The 18,798-nt window shown below is 39.3% G+C and overlaps 1 protein-coding gene across 1 annotated transcript; it reads right to left on the bottom strand.

Moving 5' to 3' along the window:
* Window positions 1–1,780: 1,780 nt before the first annotated feature.
* Window positions 1,781–13,057, bottom strand: LOC125229875 (eukaryotic translation initiation factor 3 subunit A-like). The gene is made up of 4 exons (XM_048134814.1): window positions 12,590–13,057; window positions 11,622–12,282; window positions 11,176–11,287; window positions 1,781–1,817 (listed from the first exon to the last, which is right to left on the bottom strand). The coding sequence occupies exons 1-4, from the start codon at window positions 13,055–13,057 to the stop codon at window positions 1,781–1,783; spliced, it is 1,278 nt and encodes a 425-aa protein (XP_047990771.1).
* Between the last annotated feature and the right edge of the window lie 5,741 nt (window positions 13,058–18,798).

The following is an 18,798-nucleotide window of genomic DNA, read 5'->3' on the forward strand; positions in this document are numbered from 1 at the left end:
CTCTTCTATACAAAATACAAAAAAAAAAATTCGATCGAAAAAGTAATTTCGATCGCCACGTAGCGTTAAGGATTGTCACTTTGGCTAAGCCGGCTGTGCTTCCAAAAATCCTCTCCATTGCCTTCTGTATCGTGTCTGTAAAGAGATTTCGACTGTATTGTTCATACACCGAATGGTTGATTTTAAGAATAATTCTGTAGGTGTATTACACATTTATCGAAAATCGAAATGCATTTTCCTTTTTAATTACGATGCAATTGTGGCCGATTTGCATGCACGGGGTTTTCGATAGGCTTTGTAGTTATTAATAGTAAAAGCGGATAGATTTTTAATTGTTTTAAAAAATACATGAACTTCTTTTTATACGTGAAAAAACTGTGATGTGAAATAAAATGATACATTACTATTTTCAATTAATGAAAAAATTAAAAAGTGTTGCGACTTACCTGCAAGGCTCGAACCTGCATGTTGTTTCCGAACAATGTTTTCCTTCACCGAAAAGCGACTGGCAAATATCAAATGACATTTCTCACATAAATTCCGAAAAACTTATTGGTGCGAGCCGGGGTTCGAACCCGCGACCTCCGGAACGAAAGTCACACGTACTTACCGCTAGGCTACCAGTTTTACATAGAACAGGTACCTAATTCCTTCTTTTTGTAATATTTTATGATTCCCAAACTATCAAGAAAAACTACAAGAGTATTCAGGTAATTTATAAAATTAAATGGCCAAATTAAAAGAATTAAAAGAAATAAAGCTCCCAGTTCAGATAGTTTCTCATTAAACTAGGTTCATGTCGCGGTCTCGAATTTCAAAGCTCACACCTAAATTTCAAAGCGTGCCACAAACTTTTCAATGCCGTCGGCCAACAACAGGATCCAAACTTGTCCATATTAATTACTAACAGTTGTTTACGAGTCGCACGACGCCGAACTACATTTATAAATTTGTTGAAGACGTTGGAGTATAATTTAGAAGCTGCTCAGATTCGTTGTGGTGTCATATCAGGCGTTTGATCATTGGAGTCATAAGGTGCTATATGAGATTCAAAACTGATCTAAGGAGATATGAGGACGCTTAGCTTTTTAAGAGTATTAATAGGAGCATGTTAATTTGGACGTTTTATTGGTTGAGATAACATTCCACTAAATAGACATTTTAATGTGATGGGAAACACCTATTATAGTCTGGCAAAACGATTCACCAAAGTATGTGTATATATTATTATAAAATAATTATGCATAAGATTTAAATTATGTAACCTGATAAACATCAATCGTGCTTCTTTGAATAGCAACAATTCCTGTTTGGAATAAATCAGTCACCAACAATTAATGATAATGATGAGCGACTTAGGTACTCGAAATATTTTTGAGCACCTTAAATTGCTCAATCACTTTTATAAATTGGCGAACTATTCAGATATTTGAAACCACACTCAATAGAACATCTATGCTGAAAGCTCAAACAAACATGTAGTGTATGCCCAAACGCGTAATCAAATTATCCACAACAAATCCACCCGTCCAAATTGTTTGTTTATGGCTGCTGACATCACAATCGTCGGTAGTCGATTAAGCTCTGTTTTACGCTCGATTACCCGACGTAACATGCATTAGTTACAGCTGAGTTATGAGTATCATAGTTTGGTTATTTAACAAATCGATATGATGCGTGGATCCACTGTTTACTGTTTTAATAAATGAGATGGATTATTCTGGCACAGTAACTCTGCAACAATAAGCATCAGTCTTCCCAATTCGACGACCGATATGGCTCAGTCGGTAGTGACCCTGCCTGCTTGAGCCGAGGTCCTGGATATACACAATGTACATTATGTCATGCTATAAGCTTAATTAAAATGTGACAAAAATAAACCATTACGAGTAAAAGTAACATCTATTGGCAGAAGCTATCCATTCACATCTTACAAACAGTCTGAGATTACACCCAACTTGTACCAAATCAAAGGAAACTCCGAGCCAATAAGTAATTATCCTTACCTTTCAAATAACCACAACAAAGGATATCGAGCACGTGTATTTTAAGCCAAAACATTAATGAAGGCGCATCGTGTACCATTAAACGCTGGTTATCAGAAGGCTTTATACCTGACGTTTATCCGACTAATATACGACCTCTTGAACCAGCAACAGCTTTACGAGCATGCATGAGTCTGCCCATTTGCTCTTTGTTAGTTTCGTTGCATGAAATCGGTTTATACTGTTATTATTCGAAACATCGCGAATGTAGACTGTAAAGGTGATAACTCCTTTGAAATTTGCAAATGGTTACTCTTTTCCGTCTGTGTTGTTTGATGTTGATAAGTTGGCGTAACTGCGCCGTGAAAATTTTTGGATGCAGTAAGATCGATTGACATGTCACAGTAAAGACGACAAAATAAACTTCCTTTTTGATGTACCTACCTATTTATATTTAAATGAAACACGAATGCGCTTTACGTAAAATGGAACAAATGTAATTTATATTTGGGTTACAATCACTGTGGCATTTGAGCAATGTCTATTCTAGAAGATATTATTTTTAGAATGTGCGGAAATAAAGAGACACAATGTATAGGGTTCCATACAATGCACGACTCTTCTCTTTCTGAATTATACTAGAAAACACGCGGCGTGGCACCGTCAGAACCAGTCACAAAATCTATAAATAAATAATAAATAAATATTATAGGACATTCTTACACAGATTGACTGAGCCCCACGGTAAGCTCAAGAAGGCTTGTATGTATTGTGGGTACTCCGACAACGATATATAAAATATACAAATACTTACTGTTGGCTTTATATAATTTACAACGTAATGTTTGCATTAATTTATATTTTGCGATAATAGTCTAAAAATATTAAACGTTGTGTTTGGTCCGAATCTGGCAGATCAGGCAATGTTTGCATTAATTTATATTTTGCGATCATAGTCTAAAAATATTAAACGTTGTGTTTGGTCCGAATCTGGCAGATCAGGCAGATGCTACGTCGACCAATCAGGTCGCATTGCGCGAGGCAAGTTCAAGTAAACTTCGAAATGTAAATTGTAAATTGCCGAAAACCATAACTTTAATGTTTGTAATTGGTGAGTTAAGTGTTTAGAAAACACTGTGATAATAAATAGTAAGTATTTGATTCAATTATGATCATTTATTTACTCCAATTCCATACCTTGGTTACAAATGGCCGCCAAGAACAGTAAAATCAACTTCATGCACCAACATTATATTATATAGAAAACGTCCATGACTCAGGACCAAATATCTGTGCTCATCACACACAAATAAATGACCTTACCGGGATTCGAACCCAGGACCGCGGCTCAGCAGGCAGAGTCACTACTACCGACTGAGCCAGACCGGTCGTCAAATTGGGTATACTCATTGAGAGTTTATCAAATTTGCAGAGTTACACTGTGCCAAATAATCCATCTCATTTAAACTAGAAAGTAATGTGACACGAGAATCTTAAACTTTGTTTACTCTTCCATACTTTTATCCCTCTTCTATTTTTAAAGATCCGTTTCACAGTTTAAACCGAAATACTGTTTTATGGGTCGCACATAATCACATCCTTTCGTGTTAAATGTCTCAATTAGGCACGGGAGGATGTGTGGACGTACATTTAACGACTCGAATACCATTTTACAACTTTCCTATACCTCCTCGTACTTTCACAGATAAGTCGTGACTTTTAACCTTATTTTGCAGTAGTATGGTTTGTTTTTACTGAAGCATAGTAGCTGAGATAGGAAGGTGTTAAAGTGAGATGGAATATATGGTCTTGACGAGAGACTTCGTGATGACTGAATTACTACTTTTGTCCGTGCTCTGTTGTTCGGCGTTTTTGTTAGCACGTCAAACTTAGAAGAGTAGAATGTTTAATGACGGAATTAAGTTAATTAAGTGTTTCCATGTGCAGTTATGTTCTATTCTCCTGTTTTTATTTTGATTCACGACTGAATTTATATTATCTATATTTTTTTAGCGTCTGGTTGCTGATTTTCCTTTCAATATATTTTACTACATCATCCTCCTTGCGTTATCCCAGCTTCCCGGCATTTACCGCGGCTCATGGGAGCCTGAGATCCGCTGTGTCAACTAATCCAAAGATTTTGCGTAGGCACTAGTTTTACGAAAGCGACTGCCATCTGACCTTCCAACCCAAAGGGTAACTAGGCCTTATTGGAATTAGTCCGGTTTCCTCACGATGTTTTCCTTCACCGAAAAGCGAATTCAGCTTCGCATCTATGTAGGTAGGTATTCTATATATTTATTTAGCGTTAGGCGCCTATGATAGCCATATTCAAGTTTATCGATAATATGATGGTACATTGGTAAGTGCGATGCTAAAATCGCTTATTTGGCACAGCGACATCTACAAACAAACTGAGTAAACTTCCCAGTTCACAAACAACGCCTACAAGTATACAACAATGCAATTAACCCTACTGCCTACATCCATCGCAATCACTACCAAAACAATCGACTGTTTATCTTTTAAATCAATCCAATTTCTCAATCGAATTGTGTTGACATTGATAGCCGAGTGCATTGGCCCCGCGTGATGACAATATAGCACCCCCGCATATCTGCAATAATATCTAACGCCTACGAGTCTTTGTAAGATGTAATAAGATAGTAATCGGTTCGATTATGGAACGGAAATAATCTGGAATGAGGAGGCACACTGATATTTTATCCCGCCAGGCGGCGCCTGTGAGAGTGTACAAGGCATGTCACTGTCATTCATATGTGAGAGAGAGAAAAAACATATCATCTTCAGGCCCCGTAGCCGAATGGCATTTCTCCGACGCCAAACGAAAGCGATACGCCGCTGGCTCTGTCGCGCCAATACGCAAGCGCGATAGAGATAGATATCTACTAGCGCTTCGTTTCGTGAGCGTTTCGTGAGCGATTGTGCCATTCGGCTAGCCACCCTGGTATATTTAAATGTAGACTGCGAATGTGGTTAATAACTTTGTCCTTGTACAGCATCGAGGAGTTTTTTAACCTACCCTATACATAAATTTATATAAATAATGTGACAATAAGTTATTACCTATTTATATTTGTAAGGTTACTATTGTACCTGCTTATGATTATTGTAATGTATTTAAATGACCTGTAACTTTGCCGTTATTAATAAAGTTCTGTATCTGTATCTGTATCTCGTTCTCACGTATGAAATTCTTTATCTGTGCAGTGCAAGTGCAATGGACTAATAGGGTGGCGCCATCTATCATAACCTTTGAGTGTGCCTCCTCATTATGATAAAATGTCAATTGACTAAATGAATTGATTGAATGTTAACAGAAATTGAAGCGAATTTGACGCTTCAATTTGTGTTAACAAATAGACGAGAATCCGAAATTGTAGATCCATACTAATATTATAAATCGGAAAGTGTGTGTCTGTTCGTTTGTCCGCCTTTCACAGTGAAACGGAGCGACGAGTTAAAGTATTTTTTAAATGAAGAAAACGATCGTTGAAGGGATGGAGAGGAACATAGGCTACTTTTTGTTTCTTCCTAACCCCACACTTCCCTAAAATGGGGGGTGAAAGATTATGAAGCATTCCGTAATTTTCGAATTTAACGCGAGCAAAGCCGCGGGAAAAAGTTAGTATCTAAATAAACCTTCCAAGTTTGTATAAGGTGCATTAGGGTAATTCCGAATGACAGACATAGTCTGGTAATTCCGAAAGGGGAATCTTGATATTTCCGATGGAAATAATGGTGATTTTTATGCGACTTTCGCAATTATACGACTTTCGGAATTACCCTAATGCACCTTAGATAAATTTCTTTGCCAGCAAACGGACCGTAAGTTTGTTTGATAACAATGATATCTGTTATGACTTATGACACTTAAAAACTTATCAAAGATTTATTCACTTATATCAGGACTGGACTTGAAAACTCGCATTCTACCAAAACTCATTATGAAAACGCAACTTTCCATAGATAACAGTCTACAAATGAACACTGGGCTATCTCTGTGAACGGATCTGAATAAATTTGAGAATAAATAATACATGCCTTTTGTCTTTGCCCTCCCACGTCGACCCAAAATAAAGGACTTGATGAGGTTCAAGCTTAAGAGGGTAGGGGCTATCGATTCTCCATGCAAACGTCCTTATTTTCCTCTATGGATATTTATATTGTGAAAAATGTTTTTTTACAGTTTGATGTTTTTAAATTATAGCTAAAGTGTGACATACAAATGTATAAGTTAAATAAATTGGTAAACATTAATATCGCATATAATAAATTTACATTTTTTTTTGTAATTTATTTTATTTTTATTTTGTAATAAGGGTCCGCCCACATCTAGCGTCGTATGGAATAAGACGCCGCGTCGACGTCGCGCTGACGCGGCGTCAGGCTTTGTCATACAGTTGGCCCGACGCTACGCTCGCACGCTAGATGTGGGGGGATCCTAATCCGTTTCCATAGTTTTATTTCATTGGTAAATTTTTTTACAACTTTAATAAATTTTCTATAGGTGCATATTGATTCCATGTAGCATTTTATGTCAAAAATATGACCGTTTTGTATAAAGTGGCGCCGTCATCAGTTTTTTATTATTTTGAAAAGTAGGAAAAAAATAAAAAAATGTGATAGTTGTTTAATTAAAATTAATGAAGCGTCTATGATTAAAATAAGTATCTAAATCAATAATGTGAAGATCAATGACACCGGACTTGGTTGCCTGGCTTAGCAACATCAAGGTACTCTGATTGATATCAATGTATAATTTGTCGTACAGTGTTATTTAATTGTCATAAATGTGAAAAAAATATTTTCAATAATATAAATATCCAGAGAGGAAAACGAGGCCTGGTATGACACGTTTGTATGAAAAACCGGTTCCAGGGCGGTCCCTTATCGTCTTAAGTCATTCTGCCTGGGTACTTGTTTTGTTAAGTTGTCGAGATTGTGTAATAGCTTCAATGCTCTTGATTGCTTTATACAATGGGTAAAACAATTGCTACGTGATACTTTCATAATAGGACTTGAGTACTGAGTACTTAATAGAAGATAATTCTGAGTAGTCTTTGATAAGTACTTAGTAGAATAGTCGTAAATTGTTTAAGCGAACAAAGTAACGAAATGAAATGAAATGAAATGAAATGAAATGAAATATTTATTTTTCCAAGTAGGCATATTACAATGCGCTTATGAACGTCAAATAAAACTACGCCGGCTCTAACCCTACGCCTCAGCCTCGAGAAGATTTCAGTCCCCCCTCAGTTGGAGGAGGGTATCCACTATGGGACCGGCAAGAAACTCGGCGGGCCACTTCTTTTCAAAACATTACATCTTATATTTAACATGCATTAAAAAAAAAAACAAGATACAATTTAATAAGCAAAAGTATTCATAAAAAAAATATTAACACAAGAAAGAGATGTTAGAGATGTATAGAGTCTCTAAGTGTCAAAGTACATCTAAAAAAATTATACATGAAGAAAAAAACCGAATAACTAAAATAACTTTAGAGTTGTAAAAGACTCTTGTTGTCTTAAGCAAAGGAAAAAAAAAATATATATGTATACTTAATCTACTTTTTTCCTTGGAGATGTATATGGTCTCCAAGAGTCAGAAAGAAAAATAAACAAACAAGGACCGAACAGAGTGCCTCAACGTAATCTCATTCAAAATTAATGTTACATAGAATAGCATAGCCCCTATTAGCTGAAACAGACCGGTCTTCACAAACAGCACCCGTTCACGAATATGGCGCGTATCTCAGCCATCGCCTCCCTCAACCTTCATTCGGGAAGGTGGCGACCCGATCAACGACGTCACCGTAAGCAAAGACTTTTTAGCGAGCATGACATGTTCAAGCTGTCCGGGCTGTATTAAATATTCCAATAATAAGTGAATACGGTATACCTAGATGTAAGACACAACATTCCGTGCTTGTATGTTACATAGTTTAAATTGACTTAATTGAAAACAAGATCTTGGGAGATGTAAAAGGTCCCCACAGTCAATTATAATTAATGGGATATAATAAAAAATAAAAATTTGGAGGTGTAAAGGTTCTCCAAGTGTCAAAAGAACTAGAAATAGAAAAAAAAAATGCGTATGAAATACAAATTTCACGTCAAGAGACTGTTAAGCTAGCAATCTCCAACTAATTCTACAGAATACATAACTAGTATGTACTCAACAAGTCAATATATATATATATACCAAATTATAATTATACAATAATAAGGATCAATAATTTAAACAGCCAGTAGCAACAGCGCCTTAAGCATGACACAATGACTCCCCGGGACACTGCTAGCAAAACTATGACAGATTTTGAGCCTGGATAGTCGGCCATGGTGTAGTATCTCCCAGGTAATCATCAATTTTGTAGTACCCCTTTTTGAGAAGTGCACTTTTTATGTACTTCTTGAATGAAGTAAAGGGCAGATCCCATGCCTCTAAGGGTACCTTATTATAAAATGTTACACAGTTTCCCAGGAACGATTTCTTCACTTTCTGTAGACGAAACTTGGAAACCGCTAGCTTATGTTTGTTCCGTGTATTATAACTATGAATATCTGACAGTTTCTTAAAGGACTCTATATTCTTATGAGTATACATTATCACATCTAGTATGTATTGTGAAGCTACTGTAAGGATGTCTATCTCCTTAAAGCGTTCCTTCAGTGAGTCACGTGACGCCATGTTGTAGATAGATCGTATTGCCCGTTTCTGGAGAACGAAGATGGTTTGAATATCTGCTGCTTTTCCCCAGGCCAATATGCCGTAAGACATAACACTATGAAAGTAACTGAAATAAACTAGGCGAGCTGTCTCCACATCAGTTAATTGCCTAATTCTCCTTACGGCATACGCGGCAGAGCTCAACCTTTTTGCTAGGGCAGATATATGAGGACCCCATTGCAGATTGCAATCTAAAGTAAGACCAAGAAAGAGCGTATTCTCGACAAGGTCCAGGTTTTCGCCATTCAGCGTGATGGTAGTATCTGTCTTCCTTACATTGGGTAAAGAGAATTTAACACATTTCGTCTTCTTGGCATTAAGGAGCAAGTTATTTGCTGTAAACCATTCTAGTACCTCCTTCAAAGTTTCATTCACATGGCTATAGTCACTCAGTTGCCTATCAACTTTGAAAATTAGTGAAGTATCATCAGCAAATAAGACTATCTCACATTTGTTCTTTACAAGACATGGCAAATCATTTATATACACAAGGAAAAGAAAAGGTCCCAGAATAGAACCCTGTGGTACTCCAAGCTTTACAGTTGTACCGTTAGATTCAGTACCATTTACAACCACTTTCTGGGTTCTTTCGTTTAAGTAAGATTCAACAAGCTGTAAAGCTTTAGAGGATAGACCGTAGTGCTTCAGCTTGTGTAGTAGTGTGTCGTGCTCCACACAATCGAAAGCTTTGGAGAGATCGCAGAAAATACCGATAGCATCTAACGAGAGTTCCCAGGCATCGTATATGTGCTTGATTAGCACAGAGGCAGCATCTGTCGTCGAACGACCTCGTGTAAAACCAAATTGCTGATGCTGAAGTAATCCATTCGTGTTAAAATGTCGAAGCAACTGGTTCAATATAATTTTCTCAAACACTTTGCTGAGAACGGGAAGTATGGAAATTGGTCTAAAATTTCCAAGGTCATCCTTGCTGCCTGATTTAAACAGAGGAATAACCTTACTATACTTCATCAGATTGGGAAACACACATTCCCTAACACAAGCGTTAAACACATCGGCTAGATAAGGTGCCACGACGTCAATAATTGAATACACGACTTTCACAGATATCCCCCAAATGTCCTCACTGTTTTTAACTTTTAAGGACTTGAAAGTTTTAATAATCTCTTCGGGGTCAGTAAATTGGAAATATAATTCCATGCTGCATTTCTTAACATTGTAATTGTCCAAGTAGAGACCTGCCTTAACTACAGAGGAGTTTAAATTCCGTGTAGTATCAGTGGCTATGTTGGTGAAAAAGTGTTGAAAGGCGCCAGCAACATCGTCGTCTGCAGACAATACTTGGTCTTGAACTTTTAGTGTGTAATGGCCATCACGGGGTTTCGTCTTCCCGGTTTCAGCGTTTATCATATTCCAGGTAGCTTTTATTTTATTGTCTGCCGACCTGACCTTCTTGCTTAAGAATGCAGACTTAGCCGCGGCGCAAACTTTCTTAAACACTTTTGAATACCTCCTTACATATTCAGTAAAATTTTCATCATGGTTAAAATTCCTCATTTCATACAGGTCATACAATCTCTTCCTGCTTCTGTGGATACCGACGGTGGCCCAGTCACTAAACTTTGACTTCAATTGGCCTTGCTGTACAGTCTTCGTCTTAAAAATATTCTTGTGGACGTCGTGGATGACACTCGACAGTTCCCCGTATAATGTATCAGGATCTTGCTTGCTTATACCTGTCAAAGTAGGTACCTGCGATATAATAGATTCTCTAAACTTATCCATTCGGCTAGCAGTGATAGGCCTATACGTAATCGCTTGCTGTTGTTTTACAATGTTGACTTGGAAATAAGCTTTCTGACCACAGTGATCAGAGCTGAAACAACTAAAGACATCTTTCTTTTCAACTTCACAATTACAGAATATATTATCCAAACAAGTCGCCGTACTGGCTGTAATTCTTGTGGGCTCGTGGAAAAGCGGAAACAAGTCAAAAGACTGAAAAAGATTTAAGAATCTAACTGTGTGTCCATGCGTGGGATCTAGTATATTAACATTAAAGTCCCCACAAATTATTATCTTCTTACTGCTAACAAACACTCGTCTCAACGCATCTTCCATCACAGACTCAAAAACGCTAAAATCCGCCGAAGGTGGTCTGTAGACGCACATTATAATGTGATCCTCCAATTCTATACATGATATTTCTATAGTTCGCTCAGTAGAAAGTTTAACTATGTCATTTCTTTCTTTACATTTAAATTTATTTTTTACTATAATCAATGATCCCCCGTGAATGGCGGACTTTCTACTGAACGAGCTAATTATGTCATAATTACAGATATTAAATACTAATAATTCATATTCTTTGAGCCAGTGCTCCGTAACGCACATGACATCAATATCTTGTGATTCTAAGAAAAGAACCACCTCTAACTCTTTGCTGGAGAAGCCCTGTAGGTTTTGGTGAACTAACCTAAGCTCACGGGGCCTCTCCGCTGTCTCAGCCGTCAGTTTAAATGCTGTGGGCGGCCCGCGGGGAGGCTGCGCACGCGCCGGCGCTCGCCGCGCGGCCGGCACCGTTGCCACTGGCCGAAATGTCAAAAAACCCCGGTTCTACGTTGTAAGCTAGTAATTTTGCTGTCGTCACTTTACAATTCCGTGGTACATTCAAATACTTATCTCTTAGTCTAAAACGGTAATTATTTCTTTTATACATAATGTTCAGATCAATAAAATGGTAAGCGCTTTCGTAACAAGTCGCATTGTACAACATGGAATTTAACTCCGACACTCTAACGTTGTGCTCATGGGAAACAGAGTCAGAATACGGAAAAGAGCATAAAATAATTTTATAAATTCCATGTCGCTCAATGTCGGACAGCGTGCGTATGAGGGATCCCACGTGAGATCTCTTCACACCCACACTATCGCCGAGGTGTATAATCAGAGTGGTGCCACTGTCAAACTTGTCCCTCGCCAGGCGGCGCACGACCGATTCGACGGAGGCACCACGCAAGCACACATTTGTTACACTTTGCCGGAGACATTCACCCAGCAGCACGCCGAGGCCGGCCCCAATTGCGTCAGAATAGATGACCGTCGACCGCGGAGGGTCCCGGCTCCGAGCGCGCGGAGCGCCGGGCGCCGGGGCGGGCGCCGCGCTCGACGCGCGCGCCGGCGACGGGGCCGGCGGCCGAGGCTCAGGCTCGACGGTCAGCCGCTCCAGAGCCAGCCGCAGGAGGCTCGACGGTGTCGGGGCCGGCGACCGCGGCTCAGGCTCGACGGTCAGCCGCTCGAGAGCCAGCCGCAGGAGGCTCGGCGGCGACGGAGCCGGCGCGGCGACGGCGGGGCTCGGCGGGACAGGGCGGCGGGCGGCGGGCTCTGGGCTCGCGGCGCGGAGAGGGCGCGGGCGCGGGCGCGGGCGCGGGCGCGGGGCTCGGGCGCGGCGCGAACAAGGCACGCAGCGCGGGCGACCCCGGCGCCGCCAGCGCGGCACGGAGCGCCGGCGAGTGCGGCGCGGCGGGGCGCCGCCGAGCAGGCGCAGGCGAGTCCATACACACCGGGTACCCGCTCGATGGATCTAGAACATTATTCATAAAAGATATGTACTCGTGTAATGCATTACTTGTCAATTCATATCTATTATTCAGGTCTTTCAGTTTTGATTCTAATTTGTACAATTCATCGGAGCGACTGTTCAACTCCTGTGCTGTCAGGTCGAGTCGGTGTTGACAATTTAGAAGTTCATCGCTTAAGGCGACACTGTTACATCTGGACTGTATTGTCTTAAACATAGAATTTTGTCGTTTAACTAAAAGCTTTGATTTCTTTATAAATTTGCTTAACTTTAAGTATTTTTTAATTTTATTTGACCCCTTCAATGTCACTCTGGGATCACTGCCGCCCTCTAAGTGCACAGACTCCTTTAAATCTACATGGTCCTTCATTGGGGAGCACGGTGCACTGTCATGAACCACATCTAAATCGAAGCTATTAAATTCAGCAAATATACTTAAATTGTTTTCAGCCGGAGCGGAGTTCCCGGAGCAATACTTGCAATACCGTTTTGAATCCGACTCCTGCAGTTGCTGCTCGAGGTCCCGGATGCGTTGTAATGCCTGCTCATGTATCTCTTGGCAATGCTGGAACCTTTCTACGACTGCCTGGAGTTCATCTCGTTGTCCTTGCAGGTCTTCATACTCGACATCTTGATTGGCTAGCTGATTTTTGAGGCTTGTGTTTGTTCTTACAACACGCTCAATCTCCTGCTCACTCTCCTCCTGTTCCTGAAGGAGCTTTTTGTTGAACTCATTAGCTAATTTAAGTTCTTCCTGTAGTTGCTTCATTCTAGCCATTATCACATCCCGACGTGTTGTCATCTTAGTAGTTTGTTCTGTAACATTATTCATCATGTGAGATATTTAAGCCTAAATGTATTGTTAAAATATATTAATTAGGGCTTTGACAGGATATATTGTAACTAAGATAACAAGAATATGGAATCACTGCCTTGATAATAACAAGATTTCATATAACAAACTTTGTAATTCACTTTGTTGCAAGTTACACGGGATACCAGTGAGTAAGGTTTTATTAGTTTGAGTTGGTTTAACAAAGAAAATATAAATATGGGAAGTTAAAATACTATTATGTAGATCAAGTGTTTAGAAACATAAAACACAAAAATAACCTATAACAGTTACTAGTTCAATACAAATACACTGTAAAACTACACTTAAATATTAAGTAAGCAATACTCATCTGGAAATATCTTCCAAAAAACACCACTAAATACGGTGTAATTTTAAATCTTGAACGTTACTCCGTTGACAGTTGTCGTACTTTTGTCGTCAATATTTGGCTTCACAGGCTGCATGAAAACTTATGATAACACTTTCACACTTTAATTAGGATGTGGTACATCCATTTATCACTGTAATTCCTAATATTTTACATTTTTAATAATTAAAACACATTATTGAAATATGCAGCTTTAACTTGACGTTTGACCTGGTCGGTGTTGCCCGACCAAATAACCTAGTGTTTATGAGAAAAGTAATGTTTCTTGAACTATACAGCGTTGCTTTTATCGACAATATTATTGGCTATTTTATTGTGAAAACTGCAGCCATAAAAATCTTTTAAGATAGCTACAGTCAGCGTCAAATACATATTTTGTAGCAGCAAAGCTTTTCAAAGAAGGGAAAAGTACTAATGGCTCAGCCACAACATTGGGCTAAGCGCGACAGCGGTGAGCGGCGGCCATACATTGGACCGAGACACAGCGATGGGACTTTTCATTCGCACGTATGGCTACGCTATGGGTAACGGCCACTTTTCATCATCGCACCGCTCGCCATCGACAGGGCGCTCATCCACACACCTTACAACCTAAATGGTCGCGCACCGTACGGTTTCAGAGGAATTTCCTCCCACGAACGCTCCGGCTGTGGAATGAGCTCCCTGTCGAGGTATTCCCGATGAACTACAGTATGGGGTCCTTCAAAAAAGGAGTGTACAAGTTTCTAATGGGTCGGCAACGCGCACGTGACACCCCTTGAGTTGCGGGCGTCCATAGGTTGCGGTGACTGCTTTCCATCAGGCGGGCCGTATACCTGTTTGCCACCGACGTGGTATTAAAAAAAAAATGGCTGCCGCTCACCGTTGTCGCGCTTAGACCAATGTCGTGGCTGAGCCGTAATGCTCGACAGTCTCCCAATAGATGCCATTTAGATGCCATTTTCAATATTAAGTAATTAATCATAAATGTGATAGGGGGATGTCATTCATTGGGCATCAGCGAGTCAAGAACTAGCACACTGTAGGTACTAAATACATATATAGTGTGACAAACTGTTTGGTTATCGCCGGCTGCTACAATGTAATTGATGTTGACTGTACACTGCTGTACCTAGTTAAAAAATCTTCCATTTTAAAGTGCCAATTCACAGGGCGGCTTTGTTGTTGTTGCGCCACAAAGAAGCGTTTTACCCAGTTTTTCCCCCATATGTGTGTCGCGTAAGTCAACGCAGCCTCCCGCAAATCGTCCTACTTTTCCCTTAATAATGCCTGCATTGGAAACAAAAGAAAATTCCCCGCGATGCAGTCGCTCGAAGGAACTCTAGTGCCTGGGGACTGGCAAGTAACGGGAGACGACCTACAACTCTAGTGCTCCGGCGACTCATTAGGGACCCCGCTTCGCTAGGAAGGGGCCTAAGGGGCCTCAGCTCCCGGCAAAAGGACCCCTTCAGCTCTCAAGAGCCATCCGTAGCACCGCGCGCACACAACTACACTATTTAATTCTGTAAATAAACAACCTCGCTTCCGATTCGCAGTACTGACAGCTTTAAAATTTACCGCAAGGGATTTAGTTAGTCTGTGGCCGTTTCTAAGGACTGGTAGTCCATGTGTGGGATAGTAGCACCTGTCTTCGTGGCAGTTAGGTCGCGTGTTATACGGTTTCAGCGCAAGTAATTCAAGAACGTTATGTGGCTGGGATTGTACGCACATATTTCAGACTTTCCAGTCTCCTTTAATTCGAAATTGTCTTAATTTGTTTCGTTGGTGGGGTTCATTTGTTCCTTTGTCTCTAGGGTTGCTAATGTTTACTGCTTGGTAACTCTGTCTCGAGTTTTGAGAATTGAGTGCCGTATTCAGGCAGTTATTTTAAGTAACTTATAGACGGAATTTGCTGTGTTTATTTCTTTCTCTTTAATTGGACTCTAAAAAGTTTATTTCTATTAAAACTTGTCATAGCAATAAAACTTCCAGTATACTAGTACTACAGTCTTAAAATATGCCAAGAAGCGCCAATCGTTAACGAACTGAAATAGCCGTCTGTCAAAATAGCATTAGACCAGTCTTTACTCAGAGTAATCTACATTTTCTTTACGACGTGCATTCGAAATATCTCGAACTGTTTACGCTAATATGTTACTTTATGAGCTATTAAATTATAATACGGCTTTACGACAAACATTAACACTTGTTTAGTGCAAGATTTAAGCATAACTAATCCTAAGTGTAGCTTCAAACAGTACACAGAGCCGGTACCATGAGTTTTTGAAATTAGAATACTTTACTCTCTATAGTGTAAAGTCACGGGAAATTACATTTATTATTTAAATATTTATGAGGAATGAAGAAAGTGGACAGCGCTCAGGAACTACTAGAACCTAAAATTACATATATTTTTAGTGACTTTTTATTGACATTACGATATTTTCATAGTCTGCTCTAGTAAATCCTTCATTAATTGTCGCCCGACAGTGATTCTCCGCCGTTCATTGCCTGTTCAACAAGGTAATATTGTCACGCAGTACTTGATTGCATGTAAATTTTGCCTCACATATTTGCCCACCAGTGCCCCAAGGTACAGGCTCAGCCTAGATTGGGATCCGCTAGATATCTCAATTATGTATATTTGTGTATTTTTCAAATAAACAATTTTGTATTTTTGACGTATATCAACCCAGAAATAGGCAGAGAACTGTCAGTGTCAATGTCACTGTAGTGAAATAGCCCACTGGAAGTAATTACTTAAAGGGATAAGTTAGCCTTTGTACTCACTATCCTATGCCACATTTTATGTTTTGTACAAATACATAGTTTTTAAATACATAGGTTACGTTTTCTCCATCGAGTCTTCAACTCGTGGTAGAGGGCCTGGTATCTTCTAAATCTTTATAACCGTTTAATGCGGGGTTAGAAGTAGTTTTATAGCTCCTGTCGTGATAATATTGTTTGCTTAGTTAAGCGTGCTCATGAAAGAATTTTAGGTAAGGTCATTAAAAGTAATATAAAATGTAGTAGGTGAAATATCTGGTGAAGTCCAAATGCCGGGACTATAATCCAAGGATTTGTTTGACTATTAAATCAAGATAAAATTCAAGTTGACCTTGTAAGGTCAAATGTCATATTTTTAGGACGGAAGAAATATGTCATTGTTAGGCATACAATATTAGGTTTATCAAAGAAAATTGCTTCGCTTTTAGGGAAAAGTATTTCGTTTATCCTCAAGATATAATAGGCCTTATGATTTTATAGCATTATTTACATCTTTATATCAAAAAGGGAAAATGTTTGATTTTAGCAGAAAATAACTTAGGAATTAACCTTCAAATCAAGGGTGACTTCTGGGCGAGCTCGCTCCATCGTAGTCCATGTTGTCGCCTCGTCTAGTTTGTGAATGAATATGAGTATGAGCAGACCTCCGTGGCACAGTTTGGGAGCGAGATGGCCCCCGCAAGGCCAGAGATCGCAGGTTCGAGTCCTGCCGGAGGTGTGAATTAAGAATTAAGTATTTGTAGTTTAAGAAAAAGGACGTTGTAGTTTAAGGAAGGAAGAAGTAGGTACGTAAAATCATTCTACGCCGACGAAATCACACGCAGTATCTTGCAAATAAAACTAAAAGTCATCGCAATACAAAACACATTAGACTAACATCTCAACACCTCTAAGAATCAAATACAAATCAAATGCAATACTTACCCCAAAATACACCCTCTCACCAAAACTTTAAGTACACTGTAAGTCTGACCAGTAAATATCTAAAGTAAACAAATTTCTTCCCCATAGCACCCTCGAGACGTATCGTTAGTGGTTGGACCTGAGATAAATCTGCACTGGCAGTCCGCACCTATCACTCTTAATAATGAAGGATCATAATGTAGATTGATAAGCTCACCCCTAGTTAGATGCGAAGAGTTAGAAATAGCAAGACAGGTCGTGAATCAAATTGTTTTAAATCGAATGCGGTCATGAAAAAAGGGGTTTATTTGAAGTAAAAGGTTGACTTTTATACAAAAATAGATTTAGCTTCATTACCAATGTATCCATAATTCATAATTTATAGTAATAATCATGTGGTACAAAAATTGGTGGTACAATAAGATAGGCTCACACATGAACCCTGTTAGGGCACAGCAAGTATTCCTTAAAACTAAATTACAACTAGGAAGTGCAGTAGTTTGTATCCATGTACGCCTTTGATAAGGACTTGTGGGAAATAAACACTTCATAATTTTAAAATTTCATTTAAGAATCTTACCCTTCTTATCTTCGTACCCTTAGCCCACGTTATGTGAGGTCAGTACAACTGGTCTTCCTCTTCCATTCTTCTCTGTCTTTAGTCATCTGACCACTCATCATTCTTCCTCATATCCTCTCTCACACGACCTTTCCATCGTTGTCTGGGTTCACCCATCTCTCTCCATCCCTCAACATTCGTCTCTAACATTCTTACCTATCATCTTAATATTTGCATCATTTCTAACTTATTTAAGATTGAACTTGTCTTTCCCTTCCAAGATCTACCTTGCACTTGCTCATTACTTAAAAGGATTACTGTTTTATCCGGCACGTCTGCCGGCTCTCGGTCTAATCTGCCAACGCACGGGTTTACCTAATGATTGATGGCCGCATTACTGTAATCAGTGTTTTTGTTTGACACCTATCGGTGCAGTTTCATAAGGGTTGTTAAAGTTTATCGGTGTTTTGAATGATGTTATCTATTGAGTTGATGATGTTATTAAAATTAATTTTGATTGTATTCGACTGGAGTCACGACCCAGCGTCTTTCTATAATTCTTGGTGAGCCGAAAACCCCAAGTAGGTCACTTTCAACACAAAGACCGCCATCTCTGTCCAAAGACCTCAGCCGCCAAGATTGGTAGTACTTTACATTTTGCCCCAAACACAGTTGATTAATCTATTGAATAATATCTCCATTGTTATATTTATAAACAAAGTCTTTATTTGACACCCCTATCTGAGCAGTTTTGTGGAAAAACGGTAGGTATTATAAATCTAAAGACCGAAATGCTAAATAATCTAACATTATATTAATGTATGTGTTCATGCAAATATACCAAATACGTCACCAAGAACATTGACCTATGCAAAATGCCACCATGTCCCATGAATAGTACATATTTAACAGAACACACAAATAACTGACCCAAGAAGGGGAGAATGTCCGAATGTCATACACTTTTGTATTCTTGCCGACGGCACGTGACCCTATTATGGTGTCTTAAAGACGATCCTTAAATTTCGTGACGGGCCACGTGAGGGTCGGATATTTGGGGGTCGTAAA

The sequence above is a fragment of the Leguminivora glycinivorella genome, chromosome 9 (assembly GCF_023078275.1).
Source record: "Leguminivora glycinivorella isolate SPB_JAAS2020 chromosome 9, LegGlyc_1.1, whole genome shotgun sequence".
NCBI classification, from domain to species: Eukaryota; Metazoa; Arthropoda; class Insecta; order Lepidoptera; family Tortricidae; genus Leguminivora; species Leguminivora glycinivorella.

Bases quoted from the DNA above. Each gene is read 5' to 3' on its own strand.
- LOC125229875 (XM_048134814.1), bottom strand. From the start codon at position 13,057: ATGGCTAGAATGAAGCAACTACAGGAAGAACTTAAATTAGCTAATGAG. The intron at 11,288-11,621 runs GTGTGAAGAGAT...CATTTCGGCCAG, and splicing joins ACACCTCGGCGATAGTGTGG to TGGCAACGGTGCCGGCCGCG. The intron at 1,818-11,175 runs GTTAGTTCACCA...GTGTATATCCAG, and splicing joins GAGAGGCCCCGTGAGCTTAG to GACCTCGGCTCAAGCAGGCA.